The sequence below is a fragment of the Pristis pectinata genome, chromosome 26 (assembly GCF_009764475.1).
Source record: "Pristis pectinata isolate sPriPec2 chromosome 26, sPriPec2.1.pri, whole genome shotgun sequence".
Lineage (NCBI taxonomy): Eukaryota > Metazoa > Chordata > Chondrichthyes > Rhinopristiformes > Pristidae > Pristis > Pristis pectinata.
Genome location: NC_067430.1, coordinates 14,314,788 through 14,337,802, shown reverse-complemented (window position 1 = coordinate 14,337,802; position 23,015 = coordinate 14,314,788). Strand labels below are relative to the sequence as shown.

The following is a 23,015-nucleotide window of genomic DNA, read 5'->3' as shown; positions in this document are numbered from 1 at the left end:
TGGGGGGGGGGCCCTCTCTGATAGGGTAAATCCAGGGGATAAGCTGCAAACAAGGTTGCCTGGTCAATGAGTGAAGAGGAGCAGTTAGAAGATTGGAGCAGAGACAAAAGAACCTAAATAAGAATGGGAGTTCCACGATGCAGAGCAGGGAGACCTGTCCAGCAGGTCAGGCTGGGCTTGTCCTCCACTCCCAGAGAAAAAAATAACAAGCTGAGCTAAAATTACCCATGGATGACTGAAACAGACCAAGAAATCAGGTTAACTCAACTTGTGAAATTCAATATTGTGTCCAGAAGGCTGCGATGTGCCCCGGAGAGGTGCTGTCTTTCAAGCTGGCATTGAGTCTCACAGTGACAGTAAAGGAGCCCACAGGACAAATAGGTTGGAGTGGGATAAGGAATTAAAGCGGCAGACGGGAAGCTCAGGGTCACCCTGCCACAAGCGATCACCCCAATCTGCATTCGGTTCCTCCCATGCAGAGGAGTCCACATTTTTTTGGTATTCCAAAATAAACGTTATTCATCATAAAAAAAACTATATACAACAATAAACAGTGAAAACCTTTACATTCGTGTACGGCTCAATCATTAGCGCTACCTTCCTTTTGTAAAAATCACATTGTGAATGGAGCAGGTTACTCCGACCAGAGTCCCCAGGTCAAAGAACCTCAGCACACGGAGCCACCCGACTCCAGGCAGCCCAGTCAACCGTGGCCCCTCCCACCAACTACGGCGGGCGTGGCTTGCGCGGAGGAGCGGCGCGATCCCGCGTTCCCATGGTCGATACGGTGGGGGGTGTGACTGGAGTGGGCGTGCCGAGTTGTTGATTGACGTGGATTGGGCCGCCGGGGCCGGGGAGCGCCGCTAGCGCCCGGGGGAGCGCTCCTGCCGCTCCCGGCGGCCGGGTGGGCGGCGGCGGCAGTAGGGAGGGTGAGCGGGCGATGCAGCGAAGGAGCCAGGCGCTGGATTTCGCGCTGGGCGGCGCAGCGGCGGCCGGTGCCTGTGTGTTAACTAACCCGCTGGAGGTGGTGAAGACTCGGATGCAGCTGCAGGGAGAGCTCCGCGCCCGGGGCTCCTACCCCCGGCTCTACCGCAACGCCTTCCACGCACTGGCCCTGATCGCCCGGGAGGACGGGCTGCTGGGGCTGCAGAAGGGACTGACGGCCGCCATCCTGTACCAGGCGCTGATGAACGGCGTCCGCCTCGGCGCCTACTCGCAGCTGGAGGGACTGGGCTTCACCCGGCACCAGGGCGGCAGAGTCAGCACCGCCTGCAGCATCGCGGCCGGGGCAGCGGCCGGAGCCATGGGCGCCGTGGTGGGCAGCCCAGCCTATCTGGTGAGTGCCCTTGTGTCTGTGCTGCTGCCGTGTGCTACCTGCGGCGGTGTCCTCGCCGGATACATTGGTGGCTTCAGTGCAACTTGTCTGCAACATCGCGGGCTGTTTACTCAGTGGGTTTCCAGGGTTACTCGGCCCATCGAGTTTACACTAATCCCGCACTAGTCTCATGTTTATTCTCCATGCATCCTCGTCAACTCCTACCCCTAGATTCTACCGCTCACTAGGGACAATTTGCAGTGTCCAGTTAACTTGCCAACCTGCACCTCTTTAAGGACGTGGGAGGGAACTGGAGCAGTGGGTTTTGTGCAAATAAAACAAAAAGCTGGAGATACTCGGGACAGGCAGCGTCTGGTGGGGGCGGTAACCAGCAGAGGCTGGAAATTAGAACAGATGATCCTGGAGACTTTCAGGGGATCAGATCTGGTGAATTTCCAGGCTTTTTTATCCCCCTGTTTTTATTTCAGGTTTCCGGCTTCTGCGATGTTTTTGGTTTTCAGTCGTTCCCCGAATGTTATGGGGGTCACATTGGTGAATCCCAAACCTCCCACAGAACCGGCTGTATACCACGGCTGCCCGACAGGAATTGGAGAGATTGCAGACCCAGATAAACACGGGCCTGGCTGTTTGTTGATGTATCACATGTAGAATCACAGCTGAAAACAGTTTTGGCCAGAGGCAGATTTAGGTTGCGATTGTTCGGATTTAATGCAATTGAAATTTATCTCGCCTGGCGTTTGCTATTGGCAAAGCCACTAGTAAAATATTACCCCAAACTGCACTGTATGTGTCAGCAGAATCCATGCAGAGCCTGTGACAGTCTTCATTCTGCAACCTCAGTGCTTCAATAACTGTTATCAATTGTTGAACTTTGCCTGTATTCTTAATAACTATAATTATAGACAGTAAGCTGCCCGGTGCTGACCGGTCAATTGATGTAGTTTAAGTTGGAATGTGCGCTTCCATATCTCTGAACCTTGCTCCGAGTGAAAGAACCTTTGAAATGACGGGTAGAGTCAACGTAAATTGTACCCCCTACACTGGTCTTTAATCCGTGGTGACTATTTGTAGTCACCACGGCATTTGTAGAGCGAAACAATATCGTGGGTTCTGAAAGCAACAGGTTTCAACATGTCTATCACTTCAGTGCAAAGTTCTAGCAAAACCGTACGCCTTCCTCCCCATCATCAAACCTACATCCACTATCATGGTTATCAGTGCAAGGACCTCCTTATTCCCCCTTGGCCCTGCGAGCTCCAATTTGATCTGGAAGAGTCAGAACCAGATTTATTATCACCGATTTACATGACGTGAAATGTGTTGTTTTGCAGCAGCAGTACAGTAACAAAGACATAAAATTACTATAGATTACAAAAATAAATAGTGCAAAAAAAAGGAATAATGAGGTAGTGCTCATGGGTTCAGAAATCTGAAGGCAGAGGGAAAGCAGCTGTTTCTGAGTCATTGAGTGTGGGTCTTCAGGCTCTTGTACCTCCTTGCTGATGGTACACAGAACACTACAGCACAGTCCAGGCCCTTGACATTTTATCCTGCTCTAAGATCTATCTAACCCTTCCCTCCCACATAGCCCCCTATTGTTCTATCATTCATGTGTCTACCTGAGTCTCTTAAATGTCCTGAATGTATTTGCCCCCACAACCTCTGCAAGCAATGCATTCCACGCACCCACCACTCTCTGTGTAAAAAAAAATTACCCCTGATATCCCCCTTACGCCTTCCTCCAATCACCTTAAAATTATGTCCCCTCGTGTTAGCCTTTGTCGCCCTGGGAAAAAGTCTCTGACTGTTCACTCGATCTATGCCTCTTATCATCTTGTACACCTCTATCGTCACCTCCCATCCTCCTTCTCTCCAAAGAGAAAAGCCCTAGCTCACTCAACCTAGCAACGAGAAGAGCCAGTACATAGCTGGGCATTCTGGATAACCCTCACTAAACTACCCTCCCTCTCACATCTCTCCCCACCTTGGGGCATTTTGCTTGCTGTTCCAAGCTTAGCTGCAGCAATTATCGACACAGCTCATCAGTAAGCTTTGCGTCAACATTTACCTTTAATGATCACATCACATTGCCAACAACAATGACCTGTGTTGATATAGCATTGTTAGCACAGTAAAAGTGCCCCCTTGCACTCAGCCCCCTTGCTCTGCATCACTTAAGGAGATGAGGTCTTGTCAAAGAGATTGAGACACAAGAGACTGCAGATGCTGGAATCCTGATGCAGGGTTTCGACCCAAAACGTCAATAATTTCTTTCCCCCCCATTGATACTGCTTGACTTGCTGAATGCCTCCAGCAGATTGTTTGTTGTCAGAGAGGGAGGTTTACAGGAGGACCTTAAAGAAGGAAAAAGAAACAGGGAAGTTCAGGAGGGGTTAAATCAGACCTTTGGGCTTCGGCAGCTGAAGGCAAGGCCTCGCAAAGGTAGAGTGGAGAAAAATCAGGAATTCTCAATGGGCCAGAATTAGGGAACGCCAACACCTTGGAGCATTTTGTGGCCAGGGAAGATAACATAGGGATGGAAGCCCATGAAGGGGTTTGAAAGAAGGGATGAGAATTTTAAATTTGAATCTCTGCTTATCAGGAATCTCTGCTTATGAGGAGCCAACACAGACCAGCAAGCTCAGGGGTGGTGGGTAAGCAGTTCAAATTAGGACACAGGCAGAGTTTCGGAAGCAGGTTTACAGGGACTGGGCAGGTGTGCTTTGGAATGCACTCAGTACTTGTTGTCAGTTGTTTTGCTATCTGTGGATCCATATACTGGCCCCAAACTGCATCTCAGGTTTATTCAGAGGCTTTAAGCCACACCAGAAAGATATAACACACCTTCAAAAGAGTGGAATGTGTACAAATGAATTCCTCTACCCATATCTCCTGCACCATCTGGATGTGACCAGCTGTATCCCATTGTCTCATAGTTCTACACACAATGGTAGTCAGTCATACAGCCTTTGGCTCACCAAGTCTGTCCTAACCCTCAAGTATGTAATTACACTGATCCCATTTTATTCTCCCCACATTCCCATCAACTCCCCCCAGATTCTACCCTGCACCTACATTCTAGGGGCAATTTACAGTGGCCATTTAACCTACCAACCTCCACGACTTTGGCATGTGGGAGGAAACCAGAGCACCTGGGGGAAACTACAGAGTCACAGGGAGAACATGTGAACTCCACACAGACAGCACCAGAGGTCAGGATTGAACCCCGTGAGGCAGCAGCACTACCAGCTGCACCACTCTGCCACCCTCACCTGCATCAATAAACATCGCACAGTCCTTTGGTGCTATATAATTGCTTTATATATCATCTTCTTCAAGGATGTGCATTCTTATGGTAGTATTTATGTTTTATATTATTTTGATAACTAATATAACTTCCTTTTAGGTGTTTAACTGTATTAATGTGTTTATTAAAGCACTTGAACACTTTCAGAATATTGTAAGGCATATTTGTGTTTACGTGAAGATTTATTGGGTACATAGGAGAGGCCTCGGTGGTATTTGCAGTGTTTTGATATCTACGGGAAGTCCATGCCCCTATCCCCCACGGAAACTGAGGACTTAGTGTAGTCTTATCCCGAGGGAACCATGCAAGTGTATGTGTTACATTAGAAAATGAGCTGAGACAGAGACAGAGTTAAGGATGGTAGTGGTGGTACAGATACATGGACTGCACATCAGCTCAGTGTCAGACTTGACTCAAGGCTGTGAACCATGTAGTTTGGATGATTGACAGGGAGATGGATGGAGTCAGTGGCTAAAGAACAGGCTCTGGGGTGAGAAGCTGAGATCATGGTTGTGGTCATCCCAATATTTAGTGGGAGGAAATTTCTGCTGATCCATGGCTGGATTTCGGAGAAGCAGGCTGGCTGTTTAGCACTGAGAGAGGTGGTGAACAGCCAGGGCCGGGTGTCACCAGTGAATGTGTCAAAACTGACACTGTACCTGGAGAGTGGCAGGAAGATAGGAAGCGGTGTGTACACCAGAGGTAACCGAATGGGAACAGGGAGCTAAACCACTGGAAATGATTTTCTGCCTCTTACTGGTGGATAAGCATGTCAGCTAACCCAGTTAGCTGACGGTAGTGGCGAAGAATCAGATAGTGTGGTCACCCATATCAAAGGCTACAGAAGGATGAGGAGGGATTGGCTACCCACATCTGGGTGACAAAGGAAATAGCTTGCACCATTATTGATAAAGGGTATTTCAGTAAAGCAGTGGGAGTAGAAGCTAATGAATGATAATGAGATTAAGTAATTGACGTTCCCTGTTGTGCTCATGGCCCATGAGGGAGAATAGGCTGCCCTGTTTAGTTTGTGCCTTCAATCAGCCTTCCAGTTTACTGGTATGTTGCTTAATTGATTCCAAATGTCCCTAAGGCAGTGTTTTTCTATTGAGGAACCTGGTGAGGGCCCAGTGCCCTTGGTGTACAGCGTTTTCACCAACAATTCACACTTCCAGTTGCAGTGTGTCCCTGTCCTATTGAAAATATCCATTTTCCCACAACTACTCAGCATTCAGGAGCTTTCCAGAAGTCCTCTCGTTTACTGTCCAGGATTTTGTTCTTTGTTTTCTGCCACTAATGGTCCCACTGGCAGGGGTGGGTGTAGGGAGTCACTGTAGCCCAGTGAGAGGGTGGTTGTAAAGTTTCCCAGTAGCAGGGGTCAATGTAACAAATCCCAGTAGCAGAGGTTGGTGTCAGGAGGCTCGGAAACAATGGTGAGTGAGTCATAGAGTTGTACATCACAGAGAGAGATGTTCCAGGTTAATGACCTTTCAGCAGTCCTCATGAAAAGTCATAAACCCCAAACCTTAACCTTGTTTCTCTCGGCACAGACACTGCCTGACCTGTTAGGTATCAGATCAATTTTCCAGCATCTGCAATATTTTACTTTTGATTGATGAGGAGGGCAGTGGTACCTGTGGTAGCTGTGGAGTGGTCCTGCAAACTGAACTGGGCCTCGTCCTGTCCCTTGTGATTGACAGCCAGACTGATTGATTGACAGGACCTGTGCCTGGAGCCCAGATTTCTTCCTGCTTCATTCCTAGTAATCCCCTAATGCTGCAACAGGTATCAGATAGATCACCTGGAAAATTACCAGTGCTTGGTACATGAAGGCAATGATAATTAATCTGGTTTAGGTCCAGCCCTCCTGCACCCAGTTCTGAGTCCTTGGGTTATCCTGACCTTTATCAATCTGTTTCTATGCACACTGGTCCTGGGTAAATGGCTTGCCTTCCTATAGGAGTAAAAGGTGTGTTCCATAGTCTTCTAAAACCAGCTGACCAAAAGAGAATGTGAATCCTTAATTTTGTATAAATAGGAATAACTGTAACTGTAAGTTTCATCCTGATCCAGTTCTTCTCCCTAGAGTATATGGCAGGATTAAAGACACCTTCTGGAAAGTAATTAGAATGTTTTATTGCAATCAATTTACAGAGCATGGAGCGCAGAAAGAAACCATTTCCCCCAACTAGTCCTGTGTGTTGGTACTACTCAAGTCTTCTGTCTGACCTTCCTTACCATCACTTTCCCCTCTGTTCCTTCACCCTCAGGTGCTTATTGAGCCTCCCCTTAAATGCATCCATACATTTGCCTCAGTCACTTTCTGTGGTAGCAAGTTCCATTCTAACCACTCTCAAAGAAGCTTCCTATTGAATTTCTTGGTGACTATTTTGTATAGATGGCCTGTTGTTTTGCTTTTCCCCACATGTGGAAACATTCTCTTAGTGTCAATCCCATCAAAAACATTGAAAGGAATTTATACTTTCTGTCATTTTGTTACTTTGGCCTGAGATTTTATCCCAGCACTCTTCCCAGCTTCCCGCATATAATTAAGAGTGTGTAGAATATCATATCAATTTTGCTTCTCATTCTTTTAATTTCTTAATTGCCATCTTAATTGCTTTTATTACTTAGTGTAATCTCTTCACATTCTTTCTTTGTTGCACACTCCCTGCTGTACCTGTGTGCTGGTGAACACTCCTTCCCTTACCCTTAGTATGTCCCTTGTGTCTTTATTAATGTATGGTGTTTCATTATCTCTCCAGAATCTTGCTACTTAGAGACAGAGCATTCCCATCCATGTTGCATTGGGAGTTGTCGGTCAGGGTAACAAATACATTTTGGTTTTCAATAAGAAGTAGCTCTGAGCTTTTAATTTTCTTGCTCGCCGCACACTTATGCTGTGGATTTGAATAGATTATACAGAACTCAAGCCAACAGAAGAATAAAAGTTCAGTGGACAGGCTAATACCTGAACCCTCTTGATAGCTTAGTTGGCACCAGGCACCCATTGTGGTACGTGGTCATACAGATTCAAGCTTCCGTGGACTAAAGTAGACCACCTCCCTTTGAATGGTGATAGGGACTCACACTGGGTTCTGTGGCAAAGGTTGAGGAGCAGAAAATCAGCCAGGGTTTCTACTGTAGGTCCCTCATCTCCAGCTACACCACTGAAAATTGTGTTTGTGTCCATATGGGGTGAGCCAATGTCAAGTTCAGCCAGTGAGTAGTAACAGGTATCCAGGTCTACACAAGGAGAATGGGGATTGAGATGGAGTGAGGCACTTCAGACATGTGTGACAACAAGGGTCAAAGCCTTCAGGAGAAAGAAGAAATCTGACACAGTGCTTAATATAACACCAGTTTACACCTTTTAATAATACACAAACTATTAATCAGCTAGTGTTTGTAGTTTGACGCAACCTTTAGTGAGGTGCGAGTGTTGTCGCTTTCTCAATTAATTTAAGGCTAATTGTTCTTGTGCAATCCTGATAGGTCCAAGTATCCTTACAGCTCCTAAAATCAATTGGATGGTACTTCAGTGTGAGGAGTAGATTCTCTCCGACATAGAATGGCTGGTTCTTCGGCTCTCCGGGTCCACATCAACCATCAAGCGTCCATTTACACATCCTATTCTCCCCACATTCCCCTCAGATTCTACCACCCACCTACACTTTAGGGGCAAATTACAGTGGCCAATTGACCTCCCAATCTGCACATCCCTGGCATGTTGGAGGAAACAGGAACATCTGGAGGAAACCCATGTGGTCATAGGGTCAGGACTGAACTTTCATCTCTGGCCTCTAAACTGTTTGTGCAGTAACTTAACCAATATACCTTTAAATCCAGGCTGTTACGTTACTGTTGAGTAAAACTTAGTTCAAGTGGATTTTGCCCGTTTTACTTGGTACTCAGCATTTTAAGCCTTTTGCATGTGACGCATTGTGTGATGTCGAGATTCAGGTCTCTGTGTCCACTGGCACATCTCCTTTCTTATTCTATGTTATCAACCAGGGTTCCAGCATGTTAGTCATACTGCGTCAATATAATGCTGTAACGGGAGGATGTTGAGGGTGGGGTGCTGGGCCTCGAACAGATAATTTAAAATGAATTTTCTGGGAAATCTGCCCAGAGTCAGTGAGGCAAGTGGTTTTTGATTGGAACTTGGAAAATAAATAAGATATTTTCTTTGCCCATTGCAGCAAGATAATTAAATGGATTCTGTGAATACATAATTAAACCTTGGTAAATAGTGTTTTGAGTTTCAGTCTAAATAACAAAAGAAGGTGTTGTTGTCGTCTTTCTCTGACAGTCTCAGCTCGTTTGGGAAAAATACTACGATTGCCTGAGGAAGGACATGCTGTTAGTTGTGACAGGGAGAGAAAGGATGCTACAAACCCACTGTGCTCAAGCTGTAGTGGAGTCATAGGGTCACGCAGCACAGAAACAGGCCCTCTGCCCACCAAGCCCGCGCCGACTATCAAGCACCCATCTACACTAATCTGACTCCCTGTTTATTCTCCCCACATCCTCACCAACTGCTCCCAGATTCTACCACTAACCTACATAATTTACACTGGCTTACTAACCTACCAACCCACACATCTAATGTTCTGGGAACTGCAGAGAAGCAGTGTTTGTTACACCTCTTCTGCTGACAGTGAAGCTTCTTGGAGGGTGTCATTTGGAAGCTTAGGCCACTGATGGAGGCTGAGGTCTCTAAGTCAATGTTCATGAAGGAGGCCAAAGATGCACCAATAAACTATATCGTGTGTTAGCTTACTTGTGTTACTGGGAGGTTGTTAATGTTGCATTTTGTCTTGGCATGGATGGAAGGATATCCAAGGTCCAACTTGCTTCAGTAAACTGATGAATTAAAGCAAGAAGCTTACATTTATATCGGACATCCCAAACCACTCTAAATGAGGTACCTTTTTGAAAGTAGTCACTGTTGAATGCAAGAACCGCAGCAACCAACTTGTGCACAGCACTGTACTACATACAGCAAAAGGATAACGCCCTGATAATCTCTTTTGATGGATAACTGTTAGCCAGGACATTGGGGAGAACTCCCGTGCCCTTCTTCCAGATACAATGAGATCATTTTGCTCCACCTGAAAGGACAGGCTGGACCTCGGTTAACATCTCATACAAAAGCCCACACCACTGAATGTCCCACAGGCTGAACATCAACCGAGACTTTGTGCAAGTCTCCGGAATGAGACTAGGACCCACACTGTGACTCGGTGTGTTACCCTTGGAGATACAGCGGGCTCACTGTTGGGCTCACACATGACAAACACTGATGCCAGATGCCAGAGACTGATCCGTGCTGGGTTTCTACTCAGTTTGTTCCAATACCAATGCTTCTCAGAGAAGCCACAAGTGTCCTGGAACATCTTTGTTAACATTCCCGATGAAAGCCAATATTCTTCAATTTTGAGTAGTACAAAGTAGTTTTTGCCTATCAGTGGTTTGAGCGTAGAGTAACTTAAAATAGCAATCAACGTTTGCCCTGAAAACATCTTCCTTCTGTTGTGCCGACTGGTTTCAAGTGAATTTGATGACAGCACAATGATGCTGCTTTCATCGGCAAATGGGACTTGCTTGGATGGACACCTTGGTCGGCATGGACCAATTGGGCTGAAGGGCCTGTTTCTGTGCTGTATGACTAAGTGTTACAGGATGAAGGAGGCCCTTTAGCCCATTAAGTCTATTCTGGTTCGACGTAAAAACAACCCAGCTCGTCTTACTCCCCTGCCTCCTATAGACCTGCACATTCTTTCCTTTCAGATACTTATCCAGCCTCCATATTTGAACACTACAGTTGGATCTGCCTCCACCACTACTGCGAACAGTGCATTCCAGACTGTGACCACTGGCTGTAAAAAAAAACTTTTCCTCTTGTCTTTGGCAATCACCTTCATTCTCTGTCCCCTGGTTCTTGATCTCTCTGCCAATGGCAACCTATAACCCTTGGGGTTGTAAATACCCCTGTCAGCTCCACTTGCGATCTCCTCTCTTCATGCTGTGGGAATACTGAGCTGGCACCTGTTCCCGAATCTCCTGCATGCAGGCCCTTAGCATCTTATTTGAAGATTTCCACACGGCTGAGATTTAAATAACCCCGGTGTCACGTGGAGAGCAAGAGCTGTTCCAGTAAATTTGCAGAGGAAAACAACAGCTGCTTCTCTTCAAACCACCCGCTGTGACTGGCTGTGTTTGGGGTGACTTTGGTAGGTGTTGTGGGGGCAGGATCACACACTTACAAAGTGGAAGGAGGTCATTTGGCCCATCGAGTCCATACCGACTCGATGTAAAATCAATCTAGCTGGTCCCTCTCTTATAGTGCTGCAAATTCTTTCCTCTCAGACACATACCCAGATCCACTTTGAACACTATAATTGAATCTGTCTCCACTACTCACCCTGGCAATGCATTCTGGACCCTAAACACTCTGCGCATAAAATGTTTCCACATGTCAGTTCTGGTTCTTTTGGCAATCCCTTCGTTCTGTGCTCCCTCGTCCTGAACTCCTTCGCCAATGGGACAGTTTCTATCTACTCTGTCTGTACTTCTCACGACTTAAAATATTTCTGTCAGATCTCCTTGCAGCTCCTCTGTTCCAAAATGGACAACCCCATACCTGAAGCTGCTTATCCTTGAAGCATTTCCGTAACTATCTTCTGTACTTTCACTGCAGCTTTTACATTTTCCTGAAGTGCGCCACCCAGAACAGGATACGATACTCAAGTTGTGGCCAAACTAGTGTCTTATAAAGACCTCCTCGTTCTTGGACTCTGATCCACTATTTATAAAGCTCAGAATCCTATTTTTTTTTAATCATTCAACCTGTGCTGCTACTTTCAACAACCTCTGCATACATGCCCCACCGCAACACTGAGCTTAGTTGATAGCTCTTCATGGAGAATTTAATCTAAAAGCTTCCCAGAGGCCAGGCTTAGGACTTCACCACTGTCCTTTTGGGGGTGGTCACCTTCTCAAAATGGTTGGGAGAACTGGTCATGATGGATCTTCCTCTTGCGACCTGACTAGGTCATTGTGGTACATGTGATCCTCAAGTTCATTCCTGGCAATTGATGCTGGTAATTTAGACTGAATGAAAGCAAGACTGTACAAGGAATGAGGAACAAAGGACTGCAGATGCTGGAATCTAGATGAGAAACACAATGATGCTGGAGGATCTCAGCAGGTCAGGCAGCATCCGTGGAGAAAAGCAGGCGGTCAACGTTTTGGATCAAGACCCTTCTTCAGGACTGAAGATCGGAAAAGGGGAAGCTCAATGTATAGGAGGGAAAAGCAGAGCAGTGATAGGTGGACAAAAGAGGGGAGGAGGGCTGGCCTGCTGAGTTCCTCCAGCATCATCGTGTTTTTCAACTGTACAAGGAATGTCAGCTTGCAGGTGACTGTTCTTTTATCAGTGGCCGATTTTCCAGTCTCCTGCAATGGCCCCTATTGCAGTGCCGATAGTGTGAAAGTTTTCTAGCTCATTAATGGAGATCACGTCTACCTGTAGAGAAGCAACCAGAGAGCAGTCAGGAGCTGGGGGCTGTCAACCATTGGATAGAAAAGGTGTGAAAGAGGTTCTCAATTAGCTTTAGACTCATTCACTCTGAAAACTCACTGTAAGTGGAACACACACACTCTACTTTGTAGACTGGGCTCTAAACCATTTAATCATCTAAACGGTAATGAATTGTATTTCAATTTACTGAATGGTAGTTGTGAAACAATTAACAGAATGCCGTGAAATGCTCATCCAGATCTTTGGTGTCAATGAAGCAGTCCAAAGATCCTTTGGTTTAACAGTCACTTTAAAACTCATGGCTTTAATAAATCCAAACATGGGAATGCTGTGCAGTAACAGTATTTCAGCAATTATTTTAACTAAACTGAGTGTTTGATTATTTATCTTCGAACCTTGTAGCTGGTTTCTGAAATCTGTTATCCACAGTCCACGTACCACTTCTGACTGAATGTGTTTTGTTTCCTCCCAGGTAAAGACTCACCTGCAGGCCCAGTCTGCAGCAGTCATCGCTGTGGGACACCAGCATAACCATCAGGTACAAACTATTTGGAAAGACAGGCTTGAGTCATACAGCATCTTAACCACGTCTGTGAACAGTGACTCCACTCTCTTCAAATTGCTTTGAAATGTAGTAATGGCTGTTCATGTGAGTAAGCTTGGCTGAAGTTGTGCACAACCTGAGATTCCACTGGTCAGTGGGATGAACGACCAGCCAGGTTGTTGGGTAAGAGATGAATGTTAGCAAGGACAGAGAGTGAACTATGTACCAAAGTTCCTACAGTGCCATTAGATCACCTGCATAATGGAATAGGTAGAGAAACTTCAAGCTTAGTTTTAACCTTGACACTATTCACAATGCAGGAAGTCCCTCAGTACTGCAAGGAATGTCAGCCTGGATTATACGTGTAGACTTCAGGGATTGGGCTTAAACATCTCGAACTCTCAACTTTCTAGCCCATAGTTGCACACCTTACTAACTGCAACAAACTCAAAACAACCATTAGCTGCATTGGTTCATTGAGTTAGAAATGAGCACTGAGAGTTAAAACTAATCTAAGAGAGAGAGAGAGAGAGAGAGAGAGAGAGAGAAAAATGGAGGCTGGGAGTAAGGACAGTAATGTGTGAACACAGGGAGAAGGAGACATGGATAAGGAGAAAGGATAGGAGCCGTGATACAGGTTTGCTCCTCTGTTTACTTCTATTTGCTCAGTTTATTTGGTAGGTTTGCTGTTGTTGAATTTTATATCTACCTATCTGATGCAATAATCAGATACCTGAGGGCAAGGTAAGATGTTGGACCAAGGAACTAAATTTCTCTCTCCCCCCCCCCTCTCTCTCCCCCCACTCTCTCTCCCCCCCCTCTCTCCCCCCCCCCCCTCTCTGGCAGTGTGATCAGTAGTGTGTGGGTCTGTAGTAGTGTGCGGGACTGTGCAGTGTGATCAATAGTGTGGGGTCCAAGGGCTGTGGTGTCATGTGTATTGTGTGGAGAGAATACAACCGGACACCACATGATGGGCACCGGCTGTGGGTTGTTGCAATTTTCCACTTTTCACGGTGAGGGTCTAATTCCAGCCGGGGTTCTGAGGCCCCCAGTCAGAAGTAAGAAAGGAGACAAGAGAGAGAATTCCTCTTTGATTTTCCTTCTCGGAGTTACTTTGCTGGCATCAGGATGTGTTAATGTACTGGAGAATGTAAAAATATTGCAACTGATCCAACCAGTCTCCTCACAGGCAGATTGAGCTAAATGTGCCCCCAGAATCTGAGAGTTACACTGCCCCCTCCCTCTGTCCCTTCTTCTACCATATCTGTGGCTTAGGTCTTTCTGCACCCAGTTTTTTCGTAGGATAGTCACAAACACAACCACTGCCCTGTGAGTGTTTACACTTGGTGAGTTGTAGCCAAGTTACTATAGGTCAAGGAACAGCATCCTGTAGTGAATGGCCTTGTGCAGTGCTGAGCACCAGGTCTGTGCCAGAATCTCAGCTGAAGCAGCAGTGTGTCAGTCAGCCTCTGTGACCTCAGCTTCAGGAGGACACCACCAGCCAGGATTCCCACCCCTTGTGCATGGAGCTGATGACCAGCCAGGGAGTCAGGACTCTTCAAGAGCCAATGAAAATCAGAAAACACTGCTCATCTGAAATAAAAGCAGAAAATGCTGGAAACACTCAGCAGATCAGGCAGTGCTGTACAAAGAGAGACACTCAGCGTTTCAGGTCGAGGGTTCTGACAAAGGATCTTCAACCTGAAACAACTCTGTTTCTCTCTCTACAGATGCTGCCTGACCTGCTGAGTGTTTCCAGCATTTTCTGCTTTTATCCCCACCACGAGGAGTTTGAAGCTCCCTTCACACCACGTAAACCTGTTGGACAGAGATTCCGTGAACCCAAGTCATGAAGAGAAAGTCTATCTTTTTCTAGACAGTCCTTTCCTCTCTGAAATACTGAAGGAACAGCAGGCTATTCCACCACATGTAGCATCACAGGAGACCTCTGTGCACTGACACTCAAATATCCACTTGGGCTCTTTTCAGAGGAGTGCAGAACGGGGACCAGGTTCAAGAGGGCTGGTGGGGTTCCTTCCTCAAAATTCTCTTCTTACCCAAGGACACTGAAGGTAATGGCTGTGTCCCCTCCCCTCCACCCACACCTCCCAAATGCCAGGGCAGCAGGGATTGGCACAGCCCAGACTTTGCAATTCAGCTGCTTGCTATCTGAAGGAAATGGGAGAAAGTAAGGGGATGGGAATGCTGCCATTATGGACAGGATCTGGCACAGTCTGGTTCCATGAGCCGGGGAGGTGCCTTATGTTTATGCCGTCACTGGTTCTGAGAGAGGATAATGTGCTGACTCTGTGCTCCTTCTGTCACAGATAGCTTGTTGCTCCGTTAGGAGTTGGCCTGTGTCGATCCACAGTAAAGGTCAATAATAGTGATTCAGTCAGTTACTAACTGCAGCTGAAGCTGTCAGAGTCTCTATAAAGGGAAGGGTGGCCAAGTCTGGGCTGCCTCAAAATAACGACAGTTTGCATTTTCCATTCTGAAAAAATCCTGACACTGAACATTTCATCACAACTTCAGTTATTCTGTAACTAAGGGGAGAGGGAGGGGAATTGGGCACGGTACATGTCACTGTGCAATCACAACTGTGACCTCTGCAAATGCAGCCTTAGTGTGCTAGAGGTTAATGATACCAGGTTAAACTAACTAGATTTAGTAATAGTTAGATTTAGTAATGGACCAGTGATGTACTACGACCTTATGCTTCCTCTGGATCACTCTTCCTCTAACTGGATCACTGCTCCCCCTGAGTTTCTCCACTCCTCGATGGATCACTGCTCCCCACAGACTCTCCACTCCTCGATGGATCACTGCTCCCCACAGACTCTCCACTCCTCAATGGATCACTGCTCCCCACAGACTCTCCACTTCTCTATGGATCACTGCTCCCCACAGACTCTCCACTCCTCGATGGGTCACTGCTCCCCACAGACTCTCCACTTCTCTATGGATCACTGCTCCCCACAGACTCTCCACTCCTCTATGGATCACTGCTCCCCACAGACTCCTGACTGGATAATTTGTCCTGTCCTTCACTGTTCCAGAGTTAATGCTTCTCCCCCTCCACTATCAGAGGCTGATCTCCTCAGTCTGCTACTGTCTTCTTAGTGCCCTCTTAGAGCAGCAGGCAGCACGTCAGTCTCATAATCTGAAGGTCCCGAGTTCAATCCTCAGAGAAGGCATTGCTGCTTCTACCTTAGATACGAAAGCCTGAAAGCATGAACCACCAGGCTCAAGGACTGTTTCTATCCTACTGTTATAAGACTATTGAACGGACCTCTTGTATGATAAAATGGACTCTTGACCTCACAATCTACCTCGTTATGGCCTTGCACCTTATTGTTTGCCTGCACTGCACTTCCTCTGTAACTGTAACACTTTATTCTGCATTCTGTTATTGCTTTTCTCATGTACAATCTCAATGTACTGATGTGGTGAAATGATCTGTATGGATGGCATGCAAAACAAAGTTTTTTTACTGTACCTCAGTACATGTGACAATAGTAAACCAATTACAATTACTGCTGTGCTTTGGAAACCTCACCTTACAACCCCCTGCTCTGACACCACTACCCCTTGCTTTGGAACTGCCCTTCAACTCTCTGTATGAGGGCGGAAACGGTAGTGTAGCGGCTAGCGTGACGCTATTACAGCGCCAGCAACCCGGCTTCAATTCCGGCCACTGTCTGTAAGGAGTTTGTACGTTCTCCCCGTGTGTCTGCGTGGGTTTCTTCTGGGTGTTCTGGTATCCTCCCACATTCCAAAGACGTACAGGTTAGGAAGTTGCGGGCATGCTATGTTGGTACCAGAAGCGTGGCGACACTTGCAGGCTGCCCCCCCTCCCCCCAGAACACTCTATGCAAAAAAGATGCGTTTCACTGTGTGTTTCGATGTACATCTAGTCTCAACTCTCATCTAGTTCCCTTCCTCCATATGCTTTCCTCTCCTTCGCTCCCCCCCCACATGAGAGTGTTATGTAAGAGTGAGGCATTGATAATGTACTTGTCTGATTTTCTCCCGTGTGGACTGATGTTTCTGACCTTGTTGTGTCTTCAACCCCAGGGCGTTGCAACTGCCTTCTTGGCGATCTACAGGCAACAAGGGATTCAGGGTCTCTGGCGAGGGGTCAGCGGTGCTGTTCCCCGTGTGATGATTGGATCTGCAGCCCAGCTTGCTACATTTGACTCTGCCAAAGAGCTAGTGAAGGACCAACAGGTGAGTGCCCCATTGGGTTAGGCACTGAGTGGGATGACGCAGTCTTAATGTCCAGTTAAGTTGCAAGTGTGGTGCCCTGGGGGTTTTTGGTGTGGAAATGGGGGAGGGCAAGGGCGGAGGCAGCTCCTACCCCTCCTCCCAACTGAAGCAGTCGAAAACAAAATGGGCAGCACAGTGGGGTAGCGTTGGTGCTGCTACCCTGCAGTTCTGCAAACCCAGCTTTGATCCTGACCTCAGGTGCTGTCTGGAGTTTGGTTCCAGTAACCTGGCTACAGAGGGGAAAACCAGCCCCAGATCCTGCCCCTGACCCACAGTGGAAGGTAAGAAAGAGGAGACGGAGTAGGCCATTCAGCCCATTGTACCTGCTGCACCATTCACAGTTATCACAAGGCTGCTAACCTGTACAAACCCCATATCCCTTGGTTCCCATAATTCTGGACTGATCATACTTAGCAACTGAGCCCCAATCCTCTTGGGCAGAGAATTCCAAAGATTCACCACCCACTGAATGCTTCTTATCTCAGTTTTAAATGGGTGACCCCTTATTTTGACACTGTGACCCCGGTTCTATGTCCTGCATCTAGGGGAAATATCATCCAGGCTTCTACATTGTTAAGCTCCAGAAGAACTTTGCATGTTTCAGAGGGATTGCCTCTTATTGTTCTAAACTCTAGAGAGCTTGGACTCCGTCTACTTAATCTCATTGGTCAGCCAGTCTCCCATCCCAGGGTGTGATTTAGTGTCACCGCTGTTGTACTTCTCTCTATCGTGTGTAAGCTTTCAGCAGGGGGAACCTGACCTGCGGACAATATTCCAGGTGTGGTCTCATCAGGCTACTCCCCAGGTTGTAACATCTGCAGGCGCCTGTATCACCTCCGTTACAGAATATGGGACATTAAATCCAGAGAGATTCACCATAGTGATTCCAAAGCTGAGAACCATACCATAAGATTAGGGACTACTGTGTTTCCACTGAAGCAAGAAGGCCAAAAAGAGATTTAACAGAGGTGTTTAGAGGACTGAACCTGACAATACATGACCTCAGCATCTTGTACTGTGCTAAACTGAATTTCCAATCCCATAATATTCTGACTATAAAGGTGGTCAACCTGCAGCTCCATCAAATTGCCTGCCCCCTGATTCGCCTCAGTTTCTGCCAAAGCCCTCTTACATGCCCTTGTTACATCCAACCTCCATCACCCTCCTGCCCAGCTACACACCTTCCACCCTTGATAAGCTTCAACCTATCGAAGTCTCCATGTCTTGCATCAATCCCACCACAGGTTCAGCTCAACCAACTCCTCCTGGATAAAGCAGCTGCCGCCAGGACCTGAGTGGAAGAAAGACTTTGCATTCACATGACAGCTTTCGCTGCTTAAGAATATTCTATGTTGATTGAGGCATCAGTATTGGCCAGAGCTACCCAACTCTACCTCAACATGGTTCCATGGGTATCCCTCACATTGACCTGAGAGGACGGACAGAGCCCTGGTTTAAGGCCTCATCTTTGAAAGTGCTGCATTCTCTCAATGATGAACTGATGTCTCACCCTGGATTATGTGCTCAGGGCTCTGAAGTAATTCAGGACCACAACCTTCTGATTTAAGCTGCAGTGCCAGCATCCAAGATGTAGCTGGCAGAATACTCTGGCAGGAGCTGGTACTGGTAGGAGACCGAGCCACAGTAGATTTGGTCAGTTTCAAATCAGTTTATTGTCATATACACCAGGGTGCAATGAAATTCCTTGCTTGCTTGAAGCTCACAGAGTAAACAGTATAGTTGGTAGTAACAAATACATCAAGTACAGCAATGAGCACAAAAGAACAGACTGGTGCACTGTAGTAGAAACTGAAGTAGTGCAGAAGTAAATGCTTAACTGGCAATAACAGAAGAGATAGAATTAAGTGTTCAAGAACGTGGCAGCGCCATCGGGAAGGGGATGCAAAAGAGCTGATTGGTTCAGGAGTCTGACAGCAGTGGGGAAGAAGCTGCTCTTGAGTCTGGCCATCTGGGCTTTCAAACTCCTGTATCTTCTCCTGGAAGGTGGAAGAGAGAAATGGGGAGATGGCCGGCATTGTGAATTGGAAGCAGCATTTGGAAGAAGTACATCCAACTACGGACTTACTGCTCACACATTATCATTAATCCATATGGAAATTCAACAGAACTTAACTTTATACAATGCTCAAAACATCAATAAATGCCCCAAAATGCTTCAAGAGAATGAATTGGCTCCATAATACTTTTAATCTAAAGGGAGAAATACTTTCCAAAAGTCTAGTCAAACAGATAAGCTTTAAGGATGATCAAGGAGCAGAGGAAAGGTGATGTGATGCAGGGAGAGTTTTCCAGTGTTGGGCCAAGACAGTTGAAGGGAGTGGGAGCTGGACTAGAATCAGTTCTTGGAGGGAAGTAGGGATGACAAAGGATGCAGAGGAACTTTACTTTGAAAGGAGAGCAGTAATTTCATTCCAGCTATTTTTCTGACTTCCTCCAGTAACATTGGTATTGCCAGATGTTTAGATCTATTGCAAGCCCTCAATATAGCTCAAGAAGCAGTTAGGATAGTGTGCACTTGGGTTGTAGTGATGTCAGTAAATGTTGGATCCCAACTCTCTTGTATTGTCATGTGCACCACTGCCATCTCAGACAGCTTGGATATCAAGGGAGTTCCTTGAGAATCGAATTGAGTAAAAGAGAATTCACAACTTTTAACATGCTTATTGTGAATTTTTTTTAACGTAGTTGTTCCGCACTGACAGCTGGTTGGTCGGCTTAGTAGGCGGGATGATGAGCAGCATTGCTGTGGTGATCACCATGACGCCTTTTGATGTCATCAGTACAAGACTCTACAACCAACCAGTCGATGAGGTTGGCAAGGTAGGTCCCCTCCCCACAGTCAAACCACTCGGGTGATTATTATGTAGCCTGTGGAATTATAATTCTTGACCCCACCCGCCCCAATCACCCATCTGTCAAGGCAGGTGTGAGGTGAATCTGCAGATGAGGAAAAGGGAGTCCCAAAGAGAAGCAAACCATCTCCCCCATTCCTCAGCAAATGGAGGAAATGTGGCGCATTTCGGAGAGGAAATAAAAGAGGGAAACTGAAAATCCCTATATGACTATCTCCACTGGTGAGACGGGGAGGCTAGTGTGATCCAAAAAAACCATGACCAACGTAAGATACTTTGATAACTTTTATCCATTCCTCAGTTGCTGAGTACTCTTCCTATATCATACAGAGCAGCAAGATCCTGGGTCTAATTCTTAATTTATTGCAATAAAAGGAGTTAGCCTGAGGGAAAGAAGGGAATAAATCCAACTTGTGCTCCAAATTTTGATTGCAGTCCAACACCTTTGATCTCAGGCTGTGACTCTCAGGTGAATATAGGATATGACTTGGCCCCGTCCACTATCTAATAGTCTTCAGGCATTCCCTGCTTAGCTGTGGCAATGTTACAGTTCCATGGCGACAGTTTGTTGAGGGATGACGAGCACTATCACTGTGGTGATCACCATGACATCTTTTGATGTCATCAGTAGCGAGAGATAGCAAGAGACTCTACACCAAACAGTTGAGTTTTGCTGAACACAATGTTATCCCAACCCTAGCCATTCTTTATATCCAATTCAAACTCCTCAAAAAAATATACAGTTAACATTTGTCCTGTGTGCCTGGAAAGTTATGTTTCCTACATTGGAATTAAACATTCTGGGCAATTTTAACTGCCTTGGCCTGAGGGACAGAAAAGGCCTCAAAGTGGACATGGTTGACTTAATATCCCATTGACACTGGTTGTATGCCGACTACAGGTGTCCAAAGCACCAGCTGTTCCCTGCTGATTGACCCCCTGAAGCTCAGGTAGGAGCCTAATTGCCATATCTGTGGGGCACCCTCTCAGGAATCCACCTGTGTGATTTTGAGGGATCAGCCTGGTGAACTGCTTCTTTAGTGACCAGTGATACCCATGCCAGATTTAATTGAGGGCGTAGCCCCAAAGTACAATGGGCTCTTTGTCTCTCGAGTGGACTACCAATCAATGCACCTGCAGTCAACCACCCAAACATCAAAGTCCACCTCTTCTTATTTGAACACTGCTGTTCAGTGAGCACGAATGCGGGTGTGGTGTCCCTTTAAGAAGGAACTGCTTGATTTTGACCATTTTATTCTTGTAGGGGAAGCTTTACAAAGGATTCTGGGACTGTTTGCTGAAGGTCGCAAGTAAGGAGGGACTCCTGGGTCTGTACAAGGGAATCGGACCTGGCTACTTCCGCTTGGGCCCACACACGGTGTTCAGCCTGCTCCTGTGGGAGGAACTGAAGAAACTGGCCTACCCTGACTACCGGGAGAAAATCTGAGCTCCCCTGCAGCCCTCCCACAGCCTTGGGGGTAAACGTACTGGAGCGAGACCTCCTGTAGAAAGACAGAGTGGGCTGCCTCCATTGGGGTGCTACTGGTGACCAAGGAATGGTGTTACTCTCCCACAAGTGAGGTGGAGATTCTGTTGTTATTCAACTGCACTGAAAGACAGGCCACACCTCCCCTCACTTCTACTGAAGTTCCCCTCACACTAAGTGCCCCCGCAACAATTCAATGGAGCAATCACTACACACTGTTGTAAACCCAGTGACATCCCCAACTCTGTGGTGATAGGGGAGTTATGCTGATAGTGCTGGACCATTGGATTAGATCTGCCCACATATTGGTCTGGGAGAAATAGCAGAAATAAATTAGGGACTAACTCACAAAGAGCCAGCTTGTGTTTATCTGTCCCTCTCAACAAGTGAGATCCATGTTAAAGCGTCACCATGGCTCTCTTGTCGCCTTCCCACTCCTGCTATCTCAGGACCGCTTTTCTCTTTAAATCAGACAGCACAACTCACAATTTCAGTGGAAAAATAATCCTCATTCTTTGTGTACTATTGGTAATCCACCCCGTCTCCTTTTAAGCTTCAATGTTGAGCAGTCTGGCTTCCTAACTGTGTTTTGTTTATGTTCAGCCACTCGAGGGATGGTAGTGTGGAGAAGTGGGACACCACTGCAGGCATCCAGTGTCAGTACCAAGCACACCTCGGTCAGATTCCTCTGCAGTCCCCCATCAAACACTACACAGATCAGGTGTAAAGCAGTAGCAGCACAGGGTAACTGGAGAGTCAATCTCCTTTATGCTTCAAAACTCAGAAGAGTTCCTCATCAAGGGTCATAGAGAGCACAGTCTGAGGCCCTTCAGCCCACTGATTCTGCACTGACCATCGACCATCATTTTCACATTTTATTACGCGAACCCATCTTATTCTCCCCACATTCCCATCAACTCCTCCCCAGATTCTACCCCTCACCTACACACTAAGGGCTGTTTTCAGCGACCAATTAACCTTCCAACCAGCACATTTTTGGGATGTGGGAGGAAACCAGAGCACCCGGAGGAAACCCATACAGTCACGGGGAGAACGTGCAGCCTCCACACAGACAGCACTGGAACTCAGGATTGAATTCTCGTGTGATATTTTTGAATTTCTAACATGGGCCACCCATAGCCTCTCTAAATGAGATTGCCAGTTTATAGATGGTTCTATTCTAACCGAGCTGAGGGTTAACCCCGTCTCCCTTTATATGGAGCAATATTAACAAAGCAGAGAGAGCTGTCAAGCTACAGTCTGGGGCCAGATGTGAATATAAATGAATTGTGAAGGCCGTGTCTGCTGCACTAGTAGAACTCCAAACACCAGTCACGAATTGAGTTCAATACAACAATGTTCTTCCCTCACTTGCAAACTAATTCACGTGAAATAGAATTCAGTTTGAGGATAAATGCACAAAGATGTTTAATTTATGAAGAGGATGCATACATAAACTACACAGCTCTCAGCACTCGTGAGCATTCTACAGACCTGGCATGAGGAGGTCTGTGTTTTGGTTTATGACTCAAATACGCAAAGCAGCAACTTTGCGCTAGCCAACTAATAATCCTTGAGTCCAAGCATGGGTTGCCTGCTGAAATCAACAGACTGAGAAGGTGCAAGTTTGCAATGTTGGAGCAAGAGCCAGTTG

General features: G+C 46.6%; 1 protein-coding gene across 1 annotated transcript; it reads left to right on the top strand.

Annotated features, from left to right (window-relative positions):
• The first annotated feature begins 836 nt into the window (after window positions 1-836).
• On the top strand, window positions 837-22,589 carry LOC127583368 (solute carrier family 25 member 35-like). Its single transcript, XM_052039274.1, has 5 exons — window positions 837-1,336; window positions 12,662-12,727; window positions 16,811-16,963; window positions 19,709-19,843; window positions 21,140-22,589. Exons 1-5 carry the CDS (start codon window positions 941-943, stop codon window positions 21,320-21,322), a joined length of 933 nt encoding a protein of 310 aa, XP_051895234.1. The 5' UTR covers window positions 837-940; the 3' UTR covers window positions 21,323-22,589.
• The last annotated feature ends 426 nt before the right edge of the window (window positions 22,590-23,015 follow it).

Bases quoted from the DNA above. Each gene is read 5' to 3' on its own strand.
- LOC127583368 (XM_052039274.1), top strand. From the start codon at position 941: ATGCAGCGAAGGAGCCAGGCGCTGGATTTCGCGCTGGGCGGCGCAGCG. The intron at 1,337-12,661 runs GTGAGTGCCCTT...GTTTCCTCCCAG, and splicing joins TGGGCAGCCCAGCCTATCTG to GTAAAGACTCACCTGCAGGC. The intron at 19,844-21,139 runs GTAGGTCCCCTC...TTATTCTTGTAG, and splicing joins CAGTCGATGAGGTTGGCAAG to GGGAAGCTTTACAAAGGATT.